The sequence below is a fragment of the Alosa pseudoharengus genome, unplaced genomic scaffold (assembly GCF_046254945.1).
Source record: "Alosa pseudoharengus isolate Yale_2024_CS ecotype anadromous, Long Island Sound unplaced genomic scaffold, YU_APseudo_1.1 YU_APseudo_1.1_scf_18, whole genome shotgun sequence".
In the NCBI taxonomy this organism is placed as follows: domain Eukaryota; kingdom Metazoa; phylum Chordata; class Actinopteri; order Clupeiformes; family Clupeidae; genus Alosa; species Alosa pseudoharengus.
Window position 1 is genome coordinate 29,331,469 of NW_027468650.1, and position 19,876 is coordinate 29,351,344.

A 19,876-nucleotide genomic window follows, 5' to 3' on the forward strand; every position below is an offset into this window, starting at 1 on the left:
CACTTAACATGGGATCTCTCACTCTTGCCATGTAGTGAAGCTCACCATCATAAATATCATGGTGACAGACAGGATACACACCTTTGAAGTTGCATCAGATAAATTAATCGGCTATGAGTTAATGAAAATCATCATCGTCCTTTCAGTTAAAAGATTAGTGGTGACCACTCTAGCTTTTAGCTTTACGCTCTTAGAAGGTTGTCAAAAGATTAGCAGTTAGCAATGAACCACTTGCTTATACCACTGCTTGGTTGTGATGCACTCTTTAGAATGTCAATTAATTTTCTGATATTGGCACACCTATGATGTTTTTTGGACACATTACACTATACACTCTGAGAAAGTGGTAAGACAGATTAGGAATTAGGGGTTAGCCTTACGCTCTGAGAATGTGGTAAACAGGATGCGGAAGCGGCTCTTGCGGCTGCCCTCGTCGGCCCACATGCGGACCACACCCAGCGCTGTCAACAGCATGACGTCGTTGGCCACCGTGCTGCAGAACTTGCTCTTCAAGTCCTCCACCGAGCTGCTGCCGTCGTACACCGCCACAAAGTTACGCTTGCACTCGTTGGAGTTCTGCATCTCGTAATCAAGAAAGCGCAAGTAGATCTGTTAGATAGATAGAGTGGAGGAGAGAAGGAAAGGGGGGAAGAGGGAGGGAGAGAAGGAAGGAGAAAAAAGAGACGGGGAATAATAAAGAGAATAAGTTATGCTGTTACAGATCATTCTAACATCATGCTAAATCAAATTTATGTTTTTTACGGTTTTAAAGTTGTACAGAAATACTTCAAATCAATCATGATTAGTGCATACATCTCCTTCATATATGGTGCATTAGACTACTCTTCCACCGACAGCATCTGGAGGGAAGAACTCCGTTTGGGTGTTACAGATCAGTGGCTTAATATACATTTGCTTTTTATAGTCCCAATGGATCTATGCAAATCTGCAGTGGATGGCAGGTTTGGCAATCTACTGCCTGCACACTCAATATCCGATAAAGCAGGCAGCTCACACCAGGCCACGTGATAGGTCGCTCATTTCTCCATTTACAGTAATGAGTATATTCTGGTAATGACCCTTTTCACTTGAACACGAGAGGACAGACTTTCTGACAGCTTGAATGTCACTACCTGCCATTACTGTGTTAAATCTCTGCCTGCGGTGCAGTGCTCTCTCTCTCTCTCAAACACTCTCTCACACACACATACAAACACTCTCACACACACCAACTTACACATAAACAACTCCAGACCACACACACACAACCCCCCCCCCCCACACACACACACACACTCACAGACAGACCATCATCGTCATCATAATGAGCACTCAACACCCCATCATGACAAGCCGGTGGAGGACTTTAGCGCCCCTAAAGATGAATGGCATTGAAGTGAAATGAAGTGGGAGTTAAAGAGAAACGAATGAAGGGTCTCCACTCTCAACTTGGCAGGACATGGACAGATCGCTCAAGAGGAGAGGAGAGCGAGAGAAAGAAAGAGAGAGAGAGAGGGAGAGAAATAGAGAGAGAGAGAGAGAGAGAGAGAGAGAGAGAGAGAGAGACAGCGCTAGCCTGTTTATGTGTGGCTAATTCCCCACAAGTGCACTGAATTCTGAGCACGTTTTACGACCGCACGCATCTCAACACTGCCAGATAGAGAGTGGAAGACAGCCAGAAGATAACCAGATCCGTGCCAGATCCGTGCCAGATTCAGGCTTCCGAGAGTCAGTGCCTGTCCAGGGCCTTTGTGTGAGTGTCACAGGTGAAGAGGTGGCGATGCCCTTTCTCACATCAACACACCCACACACACACCTCTTGACGTTATAAATGGTTCTGGAACAATCTGCACCTCTCAGGAAAACTTGGGAGTGATGCTTTTTCAGCAGGCCTGTCCTGAACAACAGGGGCAACTCGCGAAAGCTGGCTGCAACACAAAAAAACGACTACGTGCGGAGCACCACGCTCCAGCCGGATATTTCCTGGAGAAATGAGATATGGAAATTCCCCCACACAGCCCGTTTCACACATTTTGCGCTACTTCGCATGCCATGGCATTAGGGTAGATGTGAGCGCACACAAACACACACACACACACACACACACACACACATATACACTCACTCACACAAACACACACACACACACACACCAAAATACAGGCACAGACACAAATTTGTTTTCATGCACAGGCTATTTACGGCCCTTGACAAATTCTTCTTCTCTTCTGTTCTCCCCTGTCACAGATGCGAGCCGAAGTCCTCTAAAGCGCCCTCATGGAGTCTCACCGGAGTATCTGGTCAAATCGAAGTGATCATAAAGCCCAAATGAGGGTAATGGATCATGCAGATAGCATCTTGCTCACTGATCACTGACTCGTCTCTCCGAGCTCGCCAGGTTCACATTGATTCCTTTGTTCTCACTGGTGACACAGCATCAATCACTGAGCCAAAAAAGGGGAGGCTCAACTCAACCAACACACCCTTACCGGACATCTGTGAAAAAGCACTGAATGAGGCATTTCTGTGATCGCGATACGGTAGGTGCAACACCCAGACACTAGCCCCTATTCTGACCGATACAGCAATTACTGAGCTGTATCGTTAGATAGACTAGAAATATATACAATAGAAAGACAGACAGACTAAAGACAATTTATAAAATGTTAATGTAGTCTTACCAACTTTTTAAATAGTTAACTGTTAAATGTAACTATTGTATTGTTGTTATTTGTGGACAAAAGCGTCTGCCAAATCTAATAACCATAACCATCATATCCATTTAACACTAGGAGGCAAAATAGAAAGACAATCCCTCACACATACACTTGGTGATAAGATACCCTGGGCTGGTATCTCTCGATTTCATAAATATGGGCAGGACATCACTCGGAGCTTAAGCTAATTTGAGCTGCATGTAAAGCCTGCAATTATGACACCCTTGCAACAGATGAGCAAGCTTCAGGAAAAAGAGCGAATGAGGATGCCTCGTTTAGCCTTCAATGACTGGCAAACACTCTCACATCAGGGAGAAAATAAATAACTAAATGCTCTCACACAGCGGAAAAAATAAATAAGTTGAAAGTATCATTTGTGTGAGTGTGATTGCAAAAATGTTGCACCTGAAATGTCTGCACACACAAAGACAGCTCCAGGAGGCCTTAGTCTGGGGATCAAAGTCAGCGACCTGGCTCCCAAAATCAGTGTGGGGTGCTTGGGGAGCACTTCCGCTAATCTTCCTGCCTTTCCACCACCTCTTGGGGGATCATCCCCGAACATTCCACTGCACTGCTCTCTCCCCCGCCAATCTCTCTGCCGCTCAGCTTGATTGCTCAAGGGTCCTCTAATTAGTCACCTTGGCCGCCACATTTCAATTATTTATTTTCACCCAGAGCTTTCAATGGCTCATCCCAGACGGCCTGCATCACAGAGGCAACCTTTGGGGGGGGGGTGACGCCTTTGTTTTGTGTGTGTGTGTGTGTGTGTGCATATTTGTGCACATATGTGTGTAAAACTATGAGTTTGCCTGTACGTGGTTAAGAGCAAAAATTCAGAAAAATTCTGAAAATGTGTGAAAATGATTGAGTGTGTGTGTATACGTGAGTGTGGGTCTATGTAACACTAGCCCAATTTCCCTTTACATTACATGTATTCATTTACAAGTTGCAAGTTGATGGTTTTATCCAAAGCAACTTACAAAAAATAGGGTGCAATCAAGGTTCAGTGCAAATAGGAGACAATCATCATCAACTATAACAATGAACTATAAGTATACATTGTATAAGAGTAGAATACTCTTCAGTTCGACAGTTCAGAGTCGAGTTACGTCAGGAACATAGATAAGAGGGATTGACAGGATAAAAAAGGTCTTGGTAAAGTTAGGTTGTTAGTGGTGTTAGGAGAGTAGGTACTCTTGGAAGAGCTGGGTCTTCAAGAGGTCTTTGAAGATATACAGAGACGTCCCTGCTCTAGTAGCAACTGGTAGCGTGTTCCACCATGGGGGAACTAGGATTGCCGTAAGCGTGCTGGCAGCACTGCCAGGCGCCATTCTTTGGAAGAGTGCCGTGGTCGGATTGTAGCATACGCCTTCCTGAGAGCATTCAAATAAGTGGGTACAGAACAGTAGATCAATTTGTAGGCCAGCATTGGTGATCTGAATTTGATCTAGGTGGCAAAAAGTATCCAGTTGAGCTCGATGAGCAGTGGGGTAAAATCTGCTCCATTTTGGTGAATGGGGATGCATACATAACTGTAAACAGGACAGTCATATTGACATAGTACATGTTTAAATCTGAATTGATTTGTATGAATATCTCCCCCCACATCACTAAATTAAGGCTGTCCCTGTACATTTCTATAGAGGATTCTTTGAGAGCTATGTCTCCTCATTATAAAGTCTCTTGTAACATGAGCCCTTTTGGGTTGGTTGAACAAACATGCCACTGCTTTCTGGATCATCTGCAAGGGTTTCACTGTGCATGCCAGGAGGCCCGTTAGTCAAGGCTTGAGATAACCATGGCCTGTATCAGGAGTTGGGGTAGCATTGTGTTAGGTGTGGCCTTTTTTGTATATGCTCTCATGTGAGTGGGTAACTGCATGAATGGCAGCAGTGGTGAGAGGGAGAGAGAGGGGGGAGAGAGAGAGAGAGAGAGATAGACAGAGTGTGAGTGTGTGTGCACCAGTGTGTACCATTCTCATGGATGCATTTGACGTGCAGCTCACGTACTCTGCACTGACTAATTTGTAGCCCGTACCATCTGATGCTAGAGACAGCTGGAGCATATCAGGAAACACTCTCCTACTGTATACCTCTGCAAGAGGTCTCTATGGAGGGGACTGCATGAGGAATAGAGAGAGAGTATGGATGCATAGGGTAAGGTATCAAATCATACATGTCTTGCATGTGTGTATTACTGGACTAGGCTGAAGACTCCTGTGCCAAATAGTGTGAGAAAAACACAAGGGCCCTGGGAGGCAGAGGAGGACACACACACACACACACACACACACACACACACACACACACACACACACACACACACACACACACACACACACACAGACACACACACACAAAGCCCTCCTCATCTGCACTTAAAATAAACAGCCCCCCGGCGATATCTGAGCTAGTCAGATATGACGCTGATTTAACTGAAATACTTCAGCCATGGAGGCCAACACAAACGAGAAAAAAAAAAAAAACAATAAACAAACACCGCAGTCTCAGCGTAACAAGAAGTCTTGACTCATCGGAAAATATGCCTAAGCGCCCCGTGATGAGACATTAGCTCTGCTTCTTCCAATGACTTATGATCTGTCTGGGATGCATTCACACAGTGACTGGCCAGCACCCTGTCAAGTAATCTCACTAAGTGGGACAGCAGGATCAATAAAAGTCTATTGCGTATACCATAACGTTTGAGCAGGGGCCACACCAACTTCCGCGGCTGCCACTGTGCTGCTGGGCTTTGATAATCAGGGAAACACCCCCTTGTCATATAACTAAACCCCGCTGTCTTTCAGCCTTGCTTGAACTGTCACTGGCCAGCTAATAAAAGCACATTCCCATTTTGCAAAGAGGAACCTCTGGCAGGGAGAGACAAGGACGAATCATTTTGATTTGTGCCCTGGGAAGGACATCGGATATCACCCAAATCAATGGCAGGGCTAATAAATCATATTATAACACAAGTATTATCAGCCAAGCGTTGCATAATAACACAGTAGTGGATGGGAGAGTGACAGTACGCCGATTGATGGCACGGCAAAAAGGGCATGCGGAACGGGCACAGTGATTGTGTGCATGCTTGTGTGTGTGTGCGTGAGAGTGTGTGTGTGTGAGCATGCCTGCACGTGTGTGTGTGTGTGTGTGTGTGTGTGTGTGTGTGTGTGTGTGCATGTGTGTCTGTGTGTGTGTGTGTGTGTGTGTGTGCAGTGTTTCCCCTAGAAAATTTTCCAGCAGCGGTGCTGTTGATCGTAGGAAGCCCCCCCCCCCCCAAAAAAAGAGAAACATTTGAAAAAATGATTCCTGAAATGGTGACTTCTGGTGGATTTTGTGAAAGAAATGGACAGATTGAGTTACAAATTATGACATAACCATCAACACAAGCATTTACAAAGCATGATAATTGCAGTACTTGAACAGGATTATTCATGTTTTTCTTTCACCTTTTTCATTTACATTATTAGTAATTAGCCACTGTACAACGGTACACTGTAGGCCACTGTACAAACTATTACTATTTAGAATATACAGTGCTGTGCATAAGTTAAGACATTTATTTATATAATAACATTTGTTTATTTACGATACATGATACATTAAAAATTAATTTATGTCCTATTTTTTTTTAATTAAGGCATTAAGACAAAAGGCAAAGTATTTTTATTCCTCCCTTTAGTCAATTTCAGCATGGGTGTCTTAACTTTTGCACAGCACTGTATAAACTATATAGACTTCTCTTTCATGTCAGGTGCTGTGCAAGTCGAATTGAGTGCCTGTCACTTTAATGCCGTGACACCTTGCTTGATTCTCAAGGTTTTAAGCTAACTTAGTAGCGTTGTTGTGCATGGTGCATATGTGGATTAAATGAATTATATTTCCCATGTCATTTGGTAAAATAAATGCACAAAAACTCGAAGAAAATCTATCTTGGATTATAGCAGATAAGTGTCTTGTATCATATCTATAATTTTGGTGAGCTCTACAGGAATTACAAACTATCTCAGATGTAAATCAGTGTTTCCTCTATGTTGATTTGGTAGTGGCGGCCCGCCACGGTTTAATTTTCTTCCCCCACGGTATCAGAAATGGGACAGACGCACAATAGTCGCAGTTGCCTTTTAAATGATCCTGCCGACATTATGCACCCCCCGTTGGCAGCCGCTAACATTGCAATTTAACAACAAGCAGAACTATTCAGAGGTTTGGGGCTGTCCAGTTTACCTCCACATAGTGTATGGATGTGCTTATTGTCCAAACGTTTGCTTTCTTCTGAGTGACTCACTATTAAACAACACCTCCACCAAAAACGTCACCGCGGTGGGTCCGTTTTAATAAGACAACGTTCAACTTGTCAGTTCTGACAGCTCACGTCCTGATATCAAACATCTGGAAACATTAAAACGATAAGTGAGTCACTAATATAATACAAATTGGAAATAGTCTATAGATGTAGTAATAGATGTAATGATGTTAAAATAAATAGTTGTGTTGTATGACACGGAAAAGTTTATTTTTTAATAATTTGGGCTACACAGACGCACAAAGGCCGCACGACCTAAACGTTTGTTACCCTTGTTGCTAAAACGAATTAGGCTACAGAATGCTTAGCCTAGGCCAGGGTTGGGCAAACTGCGGCCCGCCGAGCATTTTCATCCGGCCCGCCGAGCATTTCATTTGGTTATCAGGCTGCTCGCTATTTTTTTCCTGCGATAGAGACGACGTTGGTTAGCCTTACTGCAAACTGCTTTTCACTCTCCTTAGAGAACGTTCGCAATGTCAATGTCAAAACATCATGTTAAATCGAGATAACATCATGTTAAACTAAGTTAACTCCTTTGCAGCAGATCTAACGTGAACATTATGTGATCCATTTAATTGGGAAAGCGTCTGCACTCACGAGAGGGAGAGACCCGCAGGTTCCAGCTGGCTTGTCATTGTTGATAATTGATATATCCTTCTTATAAGAAACTTTTAAAAGGAAATCATGAAGGCAACAGTAGTTCCCACTACTGACCATTTAAAAACTGTGAGAGGGCCCAGCCGTAGGTACAGCACTAGCCATAGCGGAGCAGGCAGAAGATCGATCATTGAGAAATAAACGTGAATTAAAGCGACAGTGCACAATTTATACATTTGTTAAACTGCATAAAATTAGCAGTATTTTTAAGCAATTCATATTTTAAAAGAAATACTTTTCATACTAAATTATAGGCTATAAAAAAATATATATTTTTATGTATGTGTCGTGGGGGGGGGGGGGGGGGGGGTTGTTGTGGGGCCTGCCCCCACTGCTTAAAAAAATCCTAGAGGAAACACTGTGTAAATGGTTGCGTATCCTATTACTCAAATTCAATTAAACCCACCAGTAGGCTAGCTAGACCTTAGTTTCACAGCCTAGGTATTAGCAACACGGCTTGAAATCATTGCCTGTATGACAAACAAAAACGAAACAATGCGTGGAATTTATCTGGGAATAGGCTACTGAAGGTAGGGGCAGCTATCTCGCTGGCGTGTTTAATTTGGTTCCTTGGTTAACATAATGTAGGCTACGTTTTCTTACACAAAAATGCGTCTGCTAATAAACTTAAACATAAACACAAACAAGCGTGATCTCCTGTGGAATCCTGACTGCGCCTTCAACGTTAGCCTACTATTATTTGTTGACATGAAACCTGAACGAACGGCAGCTGTTCCTGAAGTTCACTTGCGTCTTTTTTTTTTTTTAATTAGGCAATTTTTTGCAGTGGCGCTTGATTTCCAGCAGTGGCGCTGCGCCGCTGATGAATACATTGTAGGGGAAACACTGGTGTGTGTGTGTGTGTCTGTGTGTGTAAGTGTATGTGTCTGTGTGTGTGTTTGTGTGTGTATACGTGAGTGTGTGTGTGTGTGTGTGTCTGTATATGAGTGTGGCACGTAACTGGACATGTCTGAAGGCCTCTGTGAGCTCCCTGCTGAGTAGGAATGAAATTATTGATAAGCTCTGCGGCTGGCTGGAGAGGTGGGTGGCATCCATCTGTGCCACTGGTGCCAAGGAGGCAATAAAGCAGCAAGCTGGGGGAGAGAGGGATTGATGAAGTGTGCAAACAGCAGGGGGAAACCAAGCCGGACCACACACACACACACACACACACACACACACACACACACACACACACACACACACACACGCACCGCACACATACACACACACACACACCGAACATAAGCAAGCATCCGTATACACACTGTCATGGTTCTTGCTCTATCTCTTTCTTTCCATCTGTCTACAATTTAACACACATACAGTAAACACACACACATAGGAACACACACATGCAGGCACACAAACATGCAGGCACACACACCTACACACTAGCTGACAAAAGCCTACACACACACACACACACACAAACACCACAGAGGCCATACTAAAACCTGCAGCAAAAACCAGCAGTCCTCCGTCCCTCCCAACCACACGCACACACACACACACACACACACACACACACACACACACACACACACACACACACAAATACACACACACACGCACACACACACACACACACACACACACAAATACACACACACACGCACACACACACACACAAATACACACACACACGCACACACACACACACACACAAATACACACGCACACACACACACACACACACACAAATACACACACACACAAGCACACACACACACACACACACACATACACAGACAGAAAACTGTGATGTTTGCCTAATTTGTGTGTGCTTTTCCCCATCTCTCCCTCTCTCTCTCCCTCTCTCTCTCACTCCCATCCGTCGCTCCCTCGTTCCCCACCGTCGGGGATCCAGGTCGATCTCTCCCCAGCTCATAATGGAAGGGTAAGCACCCCTGTTTCCTCAGCGTAGCCAAGTGACAGTGAGGGATCAGGGCTGATTGGGGAAGGGAGCGAGAGTGACCTGCGCAAAGAAAAGCAATTAAATAAAACTAATGGCTGCATTGTTAGCTGGGTCTGAGTCCTCGCTATCTCTGCTCGCGCCCCAGTGGCAACAAGGAGAGCAGTCGGAGGAATAAATTACAAGCACCCCAAAACATCCCAATTCTCCTGCCTGTCTGCCTGAGAGTGTGTCTGTCTACCTGCCTGCCTGGCTGCCTGTCTCTCTACCTGCCTGCCTATCTGTCTGCCTGCCTGCCTGGGAAAAATGCAATTAATGGAAGGAATGAAAGGAAGACAACAGATTTGGTGAGCGTGTGTGTCTGTGTGTGTGTGTGTGTGAGAGAGAGAGAGAGAGAGAGAAAAAGAGAGAGAGAGAGAGTGTGTGTGTGTGTGTGTGTGTGTTTGTGATTTTCTGAGAGAGAGAGAGAGAGAGTGTCTGTGTGTGTGTGTGTGTGTGTGTGTTAGAGTTCTCAACGGGCCTGAAAATTACAACCCGACCCGACCCGGCCCGTGGCTTTTAAAGCCCGGACCCGATGTAACCCGACACATCAACATGAATATCTGCCCGAACCCGGCCCGCGGCCCGACGTAAAACATAGGCTACGTTTTGACTATTAAACCCTGACTTTATTTAGGTGAAGATTCAACACATTAGCGTGACAATTTACTTAAAACGGTGATTTTCTCCTCTTCTGGCGTATCGTGACGGAAGAACCATGCCAACTTTGGATGCGGTTATCTTAGCGATACTTTTTGCAATAGGCCTACCCTCGATATACATATCGTTGGAAAGCTTAGTTCATGGCCGTTCGTGTGAGCACAATAACTAAATTTTGTAAATTTTACCAAAGCGACTGGTTTCGCCTTGCGGGGTCACATATTTAATCAGCACCTTGCATTTTGAGCATTGCACATAACCTGCAGAATTTTCATCAGAATCCAGCACCACTCCAAACACTTTCCAGACCTCTGATTTCCCCACTCCTGTAGTAGCGACGGTGAATTCACCTGCGGCAAGTTCAGCCTACTTTTCACCAACTCCATCTTCTTCTCCAGGCTAAAGGCGTGCACGCACGTTGCACGCAGCAGCAGACTTTCTTTACGGTGAACAGCTGCGATGATTAATAAATGTTTTTTTTTCACTGAGCAGAAAAGATTAAGCCCGAGGTCCGACCCGACCCGAGTCATTTGCTTATATTTTCGACCCGAACCCGGCCCGAACCTGCGGGTCCCGTCGGGTTTGTCGGGCCGACCCGACCCGTTGAGAACTCTAGTGTGTGTGTGTGTGTGTGTTTGTGATTTTCTGATTGGATCACTGCTTCACAAGATTGGATACCCTGTATACAAAAGTGTAGGCATGTTTAATGTTTAATGCTTGTGTCTTTATTTGTGTTACTGCATATGACGGCATGCTTCCCTGATTCCTTGTTATATGTGTGTGAGTGGGCGAGTGTTTGCATGGCTCTGTAAAGCCAAAGGTCATGCTATTGCATTGCAAGGCAAACAGTGGGCTGACAGAAGGTTTTCATAAGCTGTAAAGTGTCCCCTGGCACCAGTCTCCTGATTAAAACCTTGTCTGACCCCAAATAAACCCTTCTGCATCCTACTGACCTTTACAGAGGACAATAAACCTCTCTGCTGCAGTGTGGCTGACTGAATCCTCCGAGGGCAGCTCCTTTGGAACAGATCTGGCATATGCAGGGCTAGGATCTGGCGGGTTTAGTTGATTCTAATTGGCATAACTCGTCAACCAGATAATTAGTCAAATCATCTGTGATTTCCACCTCTGATATATTTGGAGTATCAGGTCCAAGTGCTCAGAATCTAGCCTGGACCTAGAGTGTCAGTGTGTTCATTCATTCATTCACTCATTCATTCATTCATTCATTCATTCATTTGCTTGTTTGTTTCATAGGGACGATACATTTTAATGCTGAGAATCTGCATTAAAATGCAACCTGGTTCTACTGTGCCAGTATGTGTATGATGGATGCCGTCTTTTAGACCACATGACATGACACACCGGAGAGTATTTATGAATGAATGAGGCCAGGGCGAGGCCAAAGCGAGGCCAGGGCGAGTTGTAGCAAACGGCCCAGCTGAGCCCCAGACCCCAGGTGTCCAAAAGAACAGAGACCCACGTCAGTGTAACAGAGGTCAGCAGGCCCAGTGCAGTGCGTAGGCTAATCCTCCCTCCCCAATCGAGACACAACAGCGACAGATGCTAGCACACATGGGCTATCGCCTCTAAGGTTGCGAGGTTGAGCCTGCTGTGGGACTGTGCTGGTTTACAACATGCTGGTTAAAATATAGCACAGATGCTTCCTTCCACATTATTTTGCACCAAATAAAATGATTTGGTGCAAAATATATGAAGATAATATAAATAGCAAAAACAGAATGTTAGATTTCATACTATGCTGGTTATTCGAGTCTGGATTTTCAGTAACATTGTGCGCTTGGTCCTTGTTAATTTCTCAGCTGACGATCTGCTATCTTTATGTCAAATCTATCTACAGTAGTCCAAAGTCAACCACTATCAGCTTTGATATTCTTCCTTGGCAGCCAGCACAGATGTTCACAACACCAGTAAAGCATTACTCAATCAAATATGATTCAATGGTTTCTTAAATTACCTATTTTTATGGGAATTATGTTTCTTTATTACCAAGTTTCTCTATGATGACTGCTATATTTGAATCTGAGGCTGCATCTCACCACAGCAATCCAGCAGGAGACAATTCTCTCCGACTCAGAGGAAAGGGGAGAAAAAACATCCAAGTCCACCAAAGCACAAACAACCAGCTACATTTAGCCCCGAGACCTCTCAACAGCGGGCAGCACAAACAAACACACACCGAGATAGGAGAACCAGTGGAAAGCACTTAGGTGTGCTGACAAGTTATTGCAAGACTGGAGGGGATAGAAAGCTGGCTCCCACAATGGACTGCAGCGAGGCACCAGGGTGAATAATTGAATGGCTCAGGGTTAGGGAAACACTAACAGCTGGCACTTTATGAGACTTCATAGCTGGGGTCCTGGGGTTAGGTATAGGTATATCTGTGTGTGTGTGTGTGTGTGTGTGTGTGTGTGTGTGTGAGTGTGTGTGTGTGTGTGTGTGTGTGTGTGTGTGTATGTGTGTGTGTGAGTGTGTGTGTGTGTGTATGTGTGTGTGTGTGTGTGTGTGTGTGTGTGTGTGTGTGTAGTGTTGAGTTGAGGTCACTGGGCTGATACGGGGCTATTTGACTGACCTTGGAGCGGGGCGGAGCGCGGATGAACCACTTGCAGTCCACGGCCTCCGTGGCTAAGGCCTTGCCCTCTTTGGTGATTTGCGGAGATTCGATGATCCCCTCGGGCCCTCCCATTTCAAATTCACACACTGTGGCATCAGGCATGAGGTGGAGATGAGGGTTGGACACATACAAAAGAAAACACACACACACACACACACACACACACACACACACACACACCGGTTAGAGACCACTCTGGGATTATGGATCAGTCAGAGTAATGCATTCATTTGGGCGACGCTTATAGGAGAATAAATGGTACCTACGGGGCAGAGGTTTGGGGATTCCTAGGTCTTTAAAGTCAGGATCTGAAACGAGAGAAAACACATTCATTTCTCACAAGAAGACCGACAAAAACACACACACACACACACACACACACACAATACTTAAAAGCTGATGCAGATCTGCCTTTGTTGAGGTAAACAGTCAACACCTCTCATCTGCCAATCCCGCCAGGCAGACCAAACAAGTTTATTTGTAAACAAATAAACAAGTCAACAAACATGCCTGTTAGGGCTTCATAGCATGTGTGTGTGTGCGCGCGTGTTCAGGTGTGTATGTGTGTGTGTGTGTTTGTATGCATGTATGTGTGTGTGTGTGTGTGTGTTTGTGTTTTTGCTTTGTGGTGACCAGCGTCGGCAAAGCCAAACGCTTGCAATTCCCAGAACGAAAGCTCAGAGAGAGGCTGCACAGCTGAGAAGTCCCCTCTCTCACAGTCTAAAGGACGTGAACGTGGCCTGTTAGAAGAGTTTGGGTGAAGTTGTATTGACCTGACTCTAATTTGCCACTTCAAAAAAGAAACTTAAGAACATTAGCAGGGTGACTTTAATTAACTTTGCTTAAACCTTTCGAATTGGAGGGCTTCACTCATTCACTCCGACCCCCCTTCCTTCTCCCCAGCTGCCCTCAGCGGCCTCCTCTTTTAGTGAACTAGAGTGGACTGGGCAGGCTCACTGTCCCAGCACTGCACATTTAGGTGGGGATCACACTGACCAGCGGCAAGCAGCAGGTTTCCTATTGTTCTCTATGGTTTAGCAGCAGAACGGTGGCAGCCCTGGTGCTGAACAGGCTGAGCATTGAACTTGGTTCAACTTTCAAAGCGCAACGCGAGCGTATTCAATTGTTAGTTTAGGTAAACCGTTTGTGTTATTTAGGAACAAGATAGAACTTATGGTAACACTTTACTTGACGGGTGAGTTCATAACACATTCATAGCAGCTGTCATAAACTGCACATAAAGCATTCATGACTGTTTCATGAGATATTCATACCAAACCTTTCATGAATGTGGAAGACAGAACGACGACAACTTGTCAAAATAAAAGTCCAACATCTTATTTGTGTAACCTGGATACCATTAATTTAATCTCTCCAGACTTTGTAAATATTTCATGAATATCTTATGAAGTCTACATCAAATGTCACTTACACATCTCAGTCTTAGGATGACAGCCTTCTGAGTTTACACTCTTTAAATGAATGTGTTGTCCGTATTTGGACACAGAGATGTCTTAAAAACAACGCAAATTGTATTGTTTTCAACACATTCGTTTTAAGTGTAGCCTCCATAAATCAGGCAATCACATATAGTATAGTATGTATCTAAATATATATGAATGAAGACCATTCAAATGGTCTTTCCGGTAGCCTGGCTGACAGACTGGGGACCCTTTGTTCACTTCCATTTTTTTTTTTACGGCGACCACAGAGGGTTAAAGTCTTACTCAGAACAAGGGCCCTATCGAGAGCACCTCGAATTACCCATCCATAAAAGCCCTTGATTTTACAGCTGCCCTAAAATTGCACATGCATGGCTATTCATCGAGATGCGATCTGGTTTATGTGCTGCCAAGACATCTATTACACTAACCGCCCTTCTCATTGTTCCTGGGCCAGTTATTTTAGGAGCTGTAGGGACAGTGACCCAGGTCTGTGGTTGTGAGGGATGCTTTGTTGTTAAGGGCACACAAATGCTTGACTTAGATACACTTGCAGCTAGTAGTTGCTGTAGAACAGAATTTGTATGTGTAATAAAAATTGTACAGCATACTGTAATGCAAGCATCCTTCATGGTGCTATAAAAGGCAGCGAACACAGAAAGCATACAACTTAGCACATTGTCTGTACATAGCCATCTCTCTTCACCAGAAGATTTTCATGATATCAATTCACCTCTGTAAAGCACAGAAACATTACTCTGGGTTAAATGACAAGGTTGTGACAGCTGCACAGGTGGTTTATAAGGTGGGGGGTATCGTATCGATTGTAACACTAACCCACTATTTTCTGTTTTATATGTATCCTGCCTGCCTCCCACTGGATTTTTTTACCACATAAGACACAGCATCGAATCACAACAGATTAAACCACTTCTACCTCTTAACTTTCAGGGGGGCTGAAATTGATTTTTGAGCGCAGAGAGAGTTTTGAGCGCAGTGAGAGATGCTTGTGCTCAGGCTTTCTTTTCCACTGTCTCACTCACAGTCTCGGGGGATTAGCAGTATGATCTAAGTGTCAAGTGCAACTAAAGACGCATTCACAACACCTGCTCTCCCCATACGCCTCTCGCTGTGTCGCCAGCGAACGTGGCGACGGCGCTGCTTGAGCGTGTGATTACACACGAGCCGTCAGCGGGGCTGTAGCGTTTGCCTGTAGGCAGGCCGCCCCTGGAGAAGCATTTCCTCGCTTTCCTCTGGAGGAACCCAAAGCGCTGCGCATCGCTGGCACAGGATCCACCATCGGCTAATTAACCGACCACACCTGATTGATCAAAGGTTTTATAATGATCTGATGAGATTAATCAGATGTGAATCAGTGGGGAGAAGCCTGACTGATTCAGTCTGTCCTACCGTGGGATGCCCTGCTATGGTAGCGTGAGGATTTGATTGACAAGAAACCTAGTACAGAATGATAAGACATCCTGTCTCTATGGAAATTCTCATAGAAAGTCCCCATGTAGTCTGTTAAACAGTCAGCTAAATGAAAAAATAAATAAAACATAGTGGCAAAAAGGGCTGTTGAATCATATGTAACAATGTGAAACAATCTTCTATAATCTTCTCTCTACCAAGCTGCCCTCAATATGATGGGCAAATGATGACATGAGGTCTCAGTTACTCAGTTACTGGACTTGCACAGAAGACACAAGACACAGGCACTGCAGCATCTGGTTTGACTTGCAGAGAACGATCAGCAGAGATGACACCCGACACCTACATCCTTACTCCAACTGGTTTTGAAAATACAGGAGCTAGTTTAGCGTAAGCACCTTCTGTATGTGTAAGTGCACAGTGGGTACCCCTGAGCCATCCATCCTCTGAGCCATCCATCCCGCCCCCCATTTCTCACACACACATACACACACACACACACACACTTAACTCACTGTACTGTACTACCCGTCTAAACACCAGTAGTCAGTTTCAGGTCGTGACCCACTGATGTTTAACACAGCTTGGCAGGAAATAGCGGAACAAGAGAACGTTAACAAAAAACATGGAACGCAGAAGGAACCAGGCAAACCCTAAAAGTGAAAGGAAAAGCCCCTCTCACTACATGACATGCAGTTGACTGGCAGTGTGTGGATAGGATCCCTGATCAAAGCGTGGAGAAAAGAAGGATATGGGTGGGGGGGGGGGGGGGGTGTTCTCTACGCATTTACATTCACAATGAAGTACGCGTTTGGGAGTCAGAGTCAGGAAGGCAAGCAGGCTTTTCAAACTGAATCCAGTCATGTCCATACTCCTTTCAAAGCATGCCCAGTTGGATCTGAGAACAGAAGGGGTGGAGTGGAGAGGGCTTTTGGTTCTGATGGACAAAAAAAATCAAGCATCATTGAACGTGTACCTGGAAAAAGACAAAAAATAAATAATATATCTATAAAAAAATCAGATAGAAATCACACAGACACTCCCTAAAAAAAGACATGCCCATCTCACTGATAATGCCACTTCAATCCATCTCTCTCTGTTTCTATCTCCCTCTCTCTCAGTAAATCTGGCCTTCAGTTCAAGCAGTGCCATCAAAGTGATTTTTTTTTTCAGGTTGGGTTTTGGGGGATGGGATTTTAGGGGTTGGACTGAGGTTGGGTTGGCTGCCGTATGAGAAATGTGGGCTTTTCAGAGCGAGTCGAGCAGAAAAGAGAGATGTCGGGAGAGGAGCCTGCTATCTGATCTGAGTCCTGTGTCAACAGCGAGTCGTCCGTCAGACACAAGAGAAAAAAAAACATGGCTGGCTCTGGCTGTATCTCCCGCCGAGAGTGACACAGGAATGCAGGGCTGAGATTGGGAAGTGTGTACCTATCTGTATGTGTGTTTGTGAGAGAGAGTGAGTGTGTTTGTGTATCTGTATGAGTGTATGTGAATGTGCCTGTGTCTGTATCTGTGTATCTATGTGAGTGAGTGACAGAGAGTGTGTGTGTTTGTGTATCTTTGAGTGTGTGTGTGTGTGTGTGTGTGTGTGTGTGTGTGTGTGTGTGTGTATGTGTGAGTCTGTGAGTCTATAAATGTGTGTGTTATGCGAAGGGGGAGGGGTATGATGCTGGTACTGAGATAAATCTGTTGAGTGTTTGGTGTGTATGCACGAGACAGTGGGGGCTCCGTCAGTGCTGGGGAGGGATAATAAATCAGGAGGCTATAGGTTTGTTGCTGTTGTTTTGTTTTTGTTTTGTTTTTGTTTGGTGGGGGGGGGGGGGGGTGTTGATAGAGGAGGCAACTCGCATGTGTGGATTCGGATGCCTGCCCTTGTAAGCAGCTGAATTTAGAGCAGAGCTGGATCAGATGTGGGCCAAATCTAGGCCAGATCCTTCCCTGTGCTGCTGAGAGGGATGTCCTGACAGGTCTATTTAGCCGTGCATCCCTTGGCCGCCTCTGACCGCAGCGAAGATGAGGATGTCACTCAAAAGTCGGCAAAGCCCCGCTGTCACCCAAAGAGAGAGAGGATTTATCATTCCGCAGGGGAAATTCCAAAGCAAAACTAATAAGGTGAGTGCTTGGGTGATTATTATGCATTTGATGTGTGTATGTGCACGCAAATGTCTCTCTCTCTTCATGTATGTGTGTGTGTGTGTACATGAATGTGTGTGTGTATGTGTGTGTGTGTGTGTTCAAGCTCATAAACAACCAGAACCTTCCCTTTTTTCCACTAACAAATGACTTCCGCACTGTATTTGAGGATGGGTGAAATAAGAAAATCAAAGTGGCAGATAGCTAATGAAACAACGACCTTCAGGTCAAGTCGCTGGTTACAGACTTGATTTATTATTCGGGGTTGCCATCGCTTACCTCAAAAGGCCAAATAGTCTCAAAGGAAAACAACCAAAAGCCCCCCCCCCCCATCAATAACACCCTCCACCTCATAACCTTCAACTCTTGGTATTACACAACAATTACAGGCAGGTTACCATGGGAACCCTACAAGGGAATAAAGGGATGATAGCTGCAAGGGCCATTGCATTCAGTGCCTGTCTACAGCTGAATGTGGTGTGTGTGTGTGCGCACATCTTCATACAAGATCTGCACACACTGACCAGGTCCTCTCCACATTTGAGTAGGCCTAGTGATCTAATTTTCACCCTGTTGAGTTGTGACTCATATTTTCTGAGGATATGATGGGGAAAAAAGAAAGAAAGAACAAAAAGAGGTGATGTATTTGGTGCCTCTTCATTCACAAACACACACACACACAAACACACACACACACACAGAGTCTCGCTCTCACACAGGCCGTTCCAGACACGCTCACCGTCAGTATCTGTCCCATCACCCCTAGATACACTTCTCATCTATTCCCCTTCACACAGTCATCTGCCAGGCCGGGCCCATCTCCACTGGCAATTTGAGGCCAGTGGCACAGCAGCATCAGCCGCTGAGGATGAGCAGGCATCTCAGGGCGGAGAGAACCGACATGCAATCCCAGCACTGTTGCCTGGCATGTGTGTGTGTGTGTGTGCGTGTGTGTGTGTGTGTGTGTGTGTGTGTGTGTGTGTGTGTGTGTGTGCGTGCGTGCGTGTGTGTGTGTGTGTGTGTGTGTGTGTGTGTGTGTGTGTGTGTGCGTGTGTGTGTGTGTGTGTGTGTGTGTGTGTGTGTGTGGCGTGACACAGTGAGAAAGGTCACTTGAGGCTAGAGAGTGGCGCGCCATGCTTCAGCTCTGCTCCTTGAAGTGAGGACAGCAGCTTGAGTCTTTTTTGGTCTTTTTCATCTCACCGTCCATGCAATGTGTGGAGTGCACATGCACACACTAGTGTGTTTCCCGACAAACAAAACAAAAATTCTCCTAATTTGGTCTTGATTTGAAAAAGAGCAAAAAAAAAAGGAAACGGTAAAGACATTGAAAGATACAAAAACGAAGTGGTTTTAATGCTTCGTCTCTGAAACAAGCAGGCCACTGGTGCCTTGCATTAGGGAAAACATGACAGAAAATCATTAGGACGCATAAATCAAGCACCGCAGGCGCGTCCCCATCGGCGGCTGAGCGAAACAGAATATATTAGCCGGGGTTGAGAGCGGGAGGAACAGGACGGGTTGCCGTCGCATCCTGGAAGAACGAGGGAATAAAAAGCAAGAAACATTACAGGCCATGCTGCCATTTTGTTTAATTAAGAGATTAATACATTTGCAGGTTGTCACCGGCTCCTTGTATTCGCGACCTTTGCAGGCGGCGTCCTCAGAATGCAGAGCAGATAGGATGGAGCTGATAGGAAGAGCGAGGGGTGGGAGAGGAGGCATCATGGCCAGGTTCCCGAGCGCTCAGCTGTTGCCATTTAATGGTTGAAGGGGAAGCCTGTGAGCGGCATACATGTGCCGCTCTGCTTTGGATGCACACAATGGCAGAGTCAGTGCCTCAGCCCATAAGCCCAGGCTTAGTACACAATATGCCCAAGCTTACAGTGTTTACCCACAACAGCCACATGAAAGAAAGGAAGAGAGAGCAAAAGAAGGAATG

At 45.2% G+C, this 19,876-nt stretch overlaps 1 protein-coding gene across 2 annotated transcripts in view; it reads right to left on the reverse strand.

The window, feature by feature from the left end:
* Window positions 1–19,876, reverse strand: part of neto1l (neuropilin (NRP) and tolloid (TLL)-like 1, like) — a 78,844-nt gene that overhangs the window by 19,967 nt on the left and 39,001 nt on the right. For both annotated transcript variants that reach the window (XM_076290838.1, XM_076290837.1), the window contains 3 exons: window positions 13,198–13,239; window positions 12,890–13,017; window positions 381–609 (listed from right to left, as the gene is read on the reverse strand). In XM_076290838.1, coding sequence (XP_076146953.1) covers window positions 381–609; window positions 12,890–13,017; window positions 13,198–13,239 — 399 coding nt within the window. The remainder of the gene's footprint in view (window positions 1–380; window positions 610–12,889; window positions 13,018–13,197; window positions 13,240–19,876) is intronic.